This window comes from Camellia sinensis, chromosome 15 (genome assembly GCF_055761805.1).
Source record: "Camellia sinensis isolate YWXY chromosome 15, ASM5576180v1, whole genome shotgun sequence".
Classification (NCBI taxonomy): domain Eukaryota; kingdom Viridiplantae; phylum Streptophyta; class Magnoliopsida; order Ericales; family Theaceae; genus Camellia; species Camellia sinensis.
The window spans coordinates 27481068-27488682 of record NC_138975.1 but is presented as its reverse complement, the minus strand read 5'-3'; the positions used below and the strand labels follow the sequence as shown (position 1 = coordinate 27488682).

Here is a 7615-nt window from a genome sequence, read left to right as displayed (position 1 = left end):
ATTATCCTCCCTATCAGATGCTTGAACATCTTGGTCATCAATCTCTGGTAGGTTGCTCCTGCATTCTTCAACCTGAAAGGCATCACTTTGTAACAATAGAGTCCTTTCGGAGTGATGAATGCCATTTTCTCTTCATCTGGGGCATACATTGCTATTGTAGCCTCTGTATGTATCTAGGAAACTCATCCTCTCATGCCCTGAAGTGGTATCTACTAATAAATCAATCTTGAGCAGTGGAAAACTGTCCTTGGAGCAAGCCATATTCAGGCTGGCGAAGTCCACACAAACCCTCCACTTGTCATTCTTCTTTTTCACTACCACTGTGTTGGACAGCCAGGTAGGGTAGCTTACCTCCCAAATGGCCTGGGCTTCCAATAGCTCGTTCACTTCCTCTTCGACTTCCTCCACATGTATCAAGGTCATCCTTCTTGCTCGCTAGATGACAGGTTTAGTCGACCTATCCACATTGAGCCTATGATAAGTGACCTTCGGGTTAATGTTAGGCATCTCATAGGGCGTCCAAGCAAACACTTCTATGTTTGCTCATAGGAAAGTATCTAACTCTTTTTCCTCCTCCTTGGCTAAGCTTGAGCCAAGAAGAAAGAATCGCTCTTCATTACCTTATTGGACCATAATCTTCTTCAAAGCTTTCTCACTCTTGTCGGCTGGTTCTTTGCCTACATCATCTAGGACCTTCATGTCCTCGTCATCAATTTCTACTATCTCCGCTTCCCATATGTTGCAGGTGGACTTCAATGTTGCCACGGAGCAATTTTTCACTTGTACCTAATCCCCTCTAACCTCCTCAATCCCTTGTTCGGTTGGGAATCATAATATCTGGTGCAGCATTGATGGAACAACCCTCATTGCGTGCAATCATGGTCTTCCCAAAATAACATTATAAGGAGAGGGACATGTCAATTACTGTAAACTCCGTGCTTACCTTATTGGTGTCTGCCTATACCTCCAAATTTGTGGCTCCTAGAGGCCATGTCAGTGTCCCGTTGAATCCAACCATCAGGCTGTCGGATTGTTCTAGATCATCTGGGTGAAGACCAAGCTCCTTGTAACATCTAGCATACATGATGTCACAAGAACTGCCTTGATCAACCAGTATACGCCTCACCTGGCGTTCTCCAATCTTCAGTGTTATCACTAGGGCATCGCTGTGTGGATGTTGTACCAAATCCAGGTCTGCCTCAGTAAAAGAAACCATTGGTCCTTGGTACTCATTTGTCTTAGGCTTCTTTTGTTAAACCTGATACACGTGCTTGTAGGCGCCTTACTCTTTAGGTCTCCCCTCGTACATCATTCTCATTGACCTTCAAGTGAATCACATTGATTACCCGAGATCCATTCATTTGCTGTGGTGGCGGTGGTGGAGGTGGTGCTGCTGGTGCCTAAGAAAGCCTTGCATGCTCTTCCCTTGTCCTACCCTCATCTACTAGGTCTCTCAAGTGACCCTGCCTGACTAGATCCTTCAAGTGAGTCTTCAGAGCCCCACACCCCTGAGTCAAATGCCCATCCTTATTATGGTAAGCATAGTGCTTCCCAATGCTCTTTCCCATAAACTCACCAGGGATCTTCTTCGGTGCTCTGTAATACGACTGGTTCCTGATCCTTTCTAGAACTTTGTAGATCGAGATCCTGAATACAGTGGTGACTGCCTGTGCAGCCCTCAACCCTGTCTCTTGCCTATTAGCAGTGGTGTTACCTCGGCCTCGCTTCGGCATCTCTTGCTTTGGTGTCTTTATTCCTTGCTTGTCTTCTTCTGCTCTGGTATATTTCTCAATCCGTGCTATGAGCTCCTCCATACTTTTTGGTAGGGTTTTTGCCAGTGATTTCTGAAGTGGCCATTCATCATCCATGCCGTTCTTAAAAGATACAACCGCCAGCTTCTGGTTACAAGTCAAAATTTGATTAAACACCTCGTAATATCTCTTGGCGTAAGCCTTGAGGCTTTCACCATCGCTAATGTTCAAAGCCAGCTGAGAGTCTACCCTCAGTGGCTGCAACTTGTTCGTAACAAACTTGGCCACAAACATCTCGGCCAGGCTTTCCTAACCCTTTACAGTTTTTTTCGGCAACTTGTGGAACCAATTTGATACGATCTCCCCAAAGAACGAGGGGAACACCTTGCACTATAACTGCTCATTCCCACTCCACAAAGCCATTGAATTCAAATATAAACCAACATGAAAGTTCGGATTAGATTTACCATCATAAATCTGAAACCTCGACATGTGGCATCTCTTCGGGGCCTCAAATGTATCTAACTCCACTAAGAACGGCGTCCTCAGCTTGACGGGGGATGTGACCTCGGCGTTGAGTCGCTTCCTCTGGAGGTAGTCTCTCTGATCCTCCTTCGTTCAATCGGGAGCTCGGCTATCAACAGATTTCGGCCTTTTTGGCGCGCTACTACCGGTGTCATTGTGCGTCTATTTGGACTTCTTCTCATCCACAGCATGAAAACAAAGGCTCTTCCCCTGGATGTGCCGAGGTTCTTTGACATAGGTCCCCTTGGTTTGTGGTGTCTTCTGTGACACATCTCTCACTGACTCTGTTTGCCCGATATCCTATGACGACCGATGTGAATGTTCCTTTCCTTTGCCGTGCTGTGGGACTACTAGGATTGTTTTTTGCCCCCTTTTATGGGCATCAGTCTTGGCCACTAGTGCCAGCGTGTCCTACAACGAGAATGGTGGTTGCATCATGTTTTTCTACATCACGAAGTTGACAATAGACTACAGGTCTGCCAGCTTGTTTGCCATTTTTTTCATCTCTCCGTCCCTTCTCAGGCATCTATCCTTTCATACTTGGAGGTCATTTTTGTTGTAATACTCATCTCGGCCACCTTTCTTTGGGGCGTTACCATCTTTGCCGACGTCCTTCTCTCCAAGATTCAAATCTTGTGCTTTTTCATTATGGTTTTTCCTTCCCAATGGTAGGATCTACATGCTTATCACTCTCATTGTGGATATTGTCCCCAATCTTTTTTCTTCCTGCCTGTTGTTGGCCATCTATTCTCCTTAAGTTCCCACAGACGGTGCCAAATTGTGGGTGTAGATTTTTGACTACACAACCAAAAGGGGAACTCAGTTGGAGAGCATTGGCAGAATAGATTAAGCCCAACAACTTATAACAAGAAGATGACAATTCAACAGTGGTTCGTCGACCTGGGGGCACTTCGACAATCAAGTTAGTAAAACAATATCTCTCACATATAGCAAATAGTACTTAAACTCATAAGAAGAACTCACCTCAAACCCACGAGGGTGCCTTGCTTTTATAACCAGCAGTGACCTGATCCCTTTATAAGCCCCACTTCAGTGGACTCAGGCTTAATGCTCATCTTGGACTCTCAGTCAGATAGGGATAAACTCTTTAGGAGCCTTATCCTTATCTAGACTAAGACCCTTCCCCGCTCTAGGACTCTTGTCCCTTATTCGTTTATCCCGGATTCTGACATTTCTGTAGATAACCTCGGCGTAGCCAAGATTACCTCAGCAAGTATGGCCAGGCCACGTGGCACCTCGGTTGATATTTCGGCGTCACTTTAGCCACATGCTGTCATTCACAAAATATTTCCCTACAGTTGCCAATAAATGTCATAAAACCATGCAAATGGACTCAAGTTTTTAGGTTCAAAATGCCACTTGAAATTTTGTTTAATGCTTCTTAAGGACTTTTCTACAAATTAGTTTAAGCAATATAAGAACTTTGTTTAAGGTAATCCAGTGTTAATGTAATGCCCCAACCCTTCACATGTCATCGATATTGTCTACTTTGGGCCACGCCTGCACGGATTTGTTCTTCCCAGTGGGTCACCTATCCCAGAACTACTCCAGCCTAAGCACGCTTAACTGGGGAGTTTTGCTAGGAATTTCACCACCTGAGAAAAGGCCTCTATGCTATATAAGGGTCCAGGTTTTTACTTTTATAGCCTAGGAACTCCCCCTCCATTCCCGATGTGGGACATTGAGACCTTACAATCCACCCCCCTTAAGGCTGTACGTCCTCATGCAGTAGCCTGCTAGCTCACAAGCCGGCCCACATGCACCGCGAGATGCCAAGTGTCACGCCTCAAAATTTGGACAATTAAATATTAAATTAGGACCAAACCCCAATCAATATTCCATCATCCAAATCCTAGGGATGGATCCACACAATTAATAAAGCCAAACATAAAATAAAGTAATAATAAATAAATAATGACCTACAAAAAATTAAGGTCGCTACAATATACATACCTCAAAAGAATCTCGTCCTGAGATTCGATACAAGAGAGTACTAGGTGTAGGCGCGCCCTTGGGCTTCATTGCTACAGCTCAGACTCAAATGTCACGGTTCTTAATCTGATCTCACAATGTGTGATGTGAGATTGATAAATCACCAAAGAGTCCAAATCCGGCAAATCATTTTGGAAAACTGATTTTTGTAAAGAAGTGCCAAACATGGACTGCTTTACCAGATACAAAGTTGCCACCTAAATATTTTATTTTGGGAAAATTTAGGAAACCCTGACTCGTGCCTAAGGCCACGTGTCCGTCATCACCAAAGTTGCCTCGGCTCGGGAACTTGGGTACGATTGGGGAAGGTCATTTAATGAGCACCCCCGCTCGCCTGATCAAAGATCGGCCTGTACTAAGCATGATATCTTGTTTTCGAAAACACATGTGCTCTTATTCCGGTTAATTAGCTAGAATTACTATGTGATGCGCACAGAAAAACAAATATAGACTAGATCGCCTAATTTGGAACCAAGCATCGCATATCCGTTTGTTTGGAAAATGGTTTGAAGTTTTGCTACTCGTAAGTAGGCTAAAATACGGATTTCAATGAATTGTCCCAATTCAAGTAATCCAACCTTCAGCCACAAGCATTCAGACAGTTAATCACGTAAGCAAATAGCCTCATGGCAAGCATGCTTTCATGGCAACATTAACACACATGCAGTATGCTAAAGCGTAAACACTCACAGTGTACTCCGAGCCAAAACAAGGAACTAGTTAGAAATCATGCATGATCCTAGTTCAGGTTAAGATGGCTAATGCAACACATGCAAAAATGCAATTAAGATAGGCTCGGCTATCCTAAGAATGTCATGTGAAATGCAACTTGGTACATGTATTCAAATAGGTATTGAAATACAATGCAGTTATCATGATGCGCCAAGCTCGGTGCATGTAATATAGATGAATGGATGCAGATATGCAAGCATAAGGTACGCTAAATGAAATATGCCCTAAAACTAACCATCGTAAGCGGTTAAGTAAATGGGGATTGGGAGACATGCATCACACACACGCACGCTTATTACAACATTATGCCCTCTCGATGGAGGGACCAATAAGAAGCTAACTAGCTAACCGAAGCTAATTAAACTAATTATTACATAACAAATTAATTAACTAATCCTAGTTAACTAATTATTACAAAACGAATTGAAATAGCTAACGCATTAACTAATTAAAGGTACAAACCAAAGCAAAAGCTAGCTATCTAAGCATGGCAGCTAAGGAAAGTAGTAAATCATGAGCCTCAGAGGGAGAGGAATGCATGCTCGGTCGCCTCATTCGGAAATCCAATGTGATGCCCCGATTTGCCTCTATTTTCATTTGTTTTCAGAAACTTGCACCAAGCTCCAGAAAAATGAAACTCCACCTTAGGAATCCTGTGGGAGGGTGGTCGACCACTTTTGGTCCCTAGAAACACCAGCCGACCACTTTTGGTTGTTGAAAAACCAGAAAAGTGGTCGACCAGCTACTTTTTCTGGTTGGCTGACCAGTTGTTATTGCCAGACTCCAGTTTTCTGCAACAGAGAGCAAGAAAGGGCATGGCAATATATTTGCAAGATATGTGTGCACAACCACCCTCCCTATCATGTTATGAACTCAAGGGGGTGTGGTTCTCGACCCTCAGGCCACCAATCGTGCATTTCCATGCATGATGGCCAAGAGGCGAAGTTGCACAATTTAATATGGAATGAATGCACAAGTAAACACATAAAGCCTAAAACTCTATCATGTATGATCAAGAGCGTCGGCGACCGGGAATTAAGGCACGTTTCATCACTTTAAGTATGAAACGTCCCTCGTTTCCTGTGTTTGGACTAACACCTATTCCAAACACAATGCAAGCAAGCATGGTATACACAATGCGAATAAACTACATGGCATACTCAATGCAATGTGACATGATTAACTTAACAAAGCTAATGGCATGCGAACAATGCTAATGCGTGCATGCACAATGCAATGCTACAAGGACAAATTAGCAATGTTAGGGAATGCACACACAATGCAAATATCAGTTAGCATGCACAATGCAATGATGTGAACTAAGCGTGCACAATGCAAAGTACAAGGCATAAATAATGTGATGAACTATGTGGCATACTCAATGCAACATACATGGCATGTTCAGTGGACTTAAACTAAAAGGGGTAGACCTCAGTCATGCCCAAATCAGTGGCCATTGGTGATGAAATGAAGGCGCATAAAGCAAGGCATGCATGCACAATGCATTGGCCATCAAAGAGGCCAAAGAGCACAACTCTCGAGAGTGCTCAATGAGTGACAAAAGTGGAAGTGTAACAACGCTAAGTGCACTGAAATGAAGCAAGAAATGATACCAAATCATTCAAACAACATAAGTAAAGCATGTTAGGGTTCTAAGGCATGAAAGCTAGTAAAGAGCAACTCAAAGGAGGCATGCAATACATGGCACAAATGCATGAACTAAGCATGGACAGAGCTCAAGTAGGTCAAAACAAGGACCTAAACGTGCTGAGATGAGGGCCCAAAGGCCTAGGTATGCAAACATGCAAGCTAAGGCCATAACAAGGCCATAATGCTATAAACTCTGAAATGTCATGTTATATGATGCTAAATCATGTACACAACACAAATGAAGCATGCAATGGTGCTCAAAGCTTGAGGCAAGCAGGGGCACTTGTACTACAAGTATACAAAACATGGTGCATGTGATCAAGGCAACCCAAAATAGTCCTAGTACATGTTAGAATGAGTCTAAAACATGCATGGAAGTAGGCCAAAACATGCTAGCATGAAGGGCATAAGGCATGATTCATACAAGGCAAATAAGGCGGATTACACTACACCTATTAAGACCAAGCATGGAATGACTTAAGCAATAAAAATCAAAGTTATATCATAGCAAAATAACCCCAAATAAACATTGAAATGATGGCTCGCAGGCTATGGCATGAAGGCATACGCAATGATTCATGTCAAGGCATAAAGGGGGAAACCCTCCAACACATTAGATGAGTGATAAATGTGAATGCATGGCCATGAAACATGGACTGAAATCACATAACATGTGATGCCAAATCATTCAAATAAGCCAAGTAGAGCATGCTAGTGGACTTGATACACAAAGCTAACAAGCTAGATTGAACCAAGGCTATACAAAGCAAGTCATGCATGACCAAAAAAATCAAAATCAGACCTTAGAAATAATAAAACATGAACAAAATCTTCTTTAAGCTAAGCCAAAAGCATGCTAAAATGGCATGTCAAAGCATGATGCATGTTAGGCTATTTCATGGAAATGCACTGCAAGTGCAAGGAGCATGCAAAGGCTAACCAAA

General features: G+C 43.0%; 1 protein-coding gene across 1 annotated transcript; it reads right to left on the bottom strand.

The window, feature by feature from the left end:
• Nucleotides 1-1400: 1400 nt before the first annotated feature.
• Nucleotides 1401-2045, bottom strand: LOC145812876 (uncharacterized). Its single transcript, XM_082908101.1, has one exon. It carries the CDS (start codon nucleotides 2043-2045, stop codon nucleotides 1401-1403), a length of 645 nt encoding a protein of 214 aa, XP_082764227.1.
• Nucleotides 2046-7615: the final 5570 nt, after the last annotated feature.

Excerpts from the sequence above, each read along its gene's own strand:
- LOC145812876 (XM_082908101.1), bottom strand. The coding sequence starts at position 2,045 with ATGTTTGTGGCCAAGTTTGTTACGAACAAGTTGCAGCCACTGAGGGTA.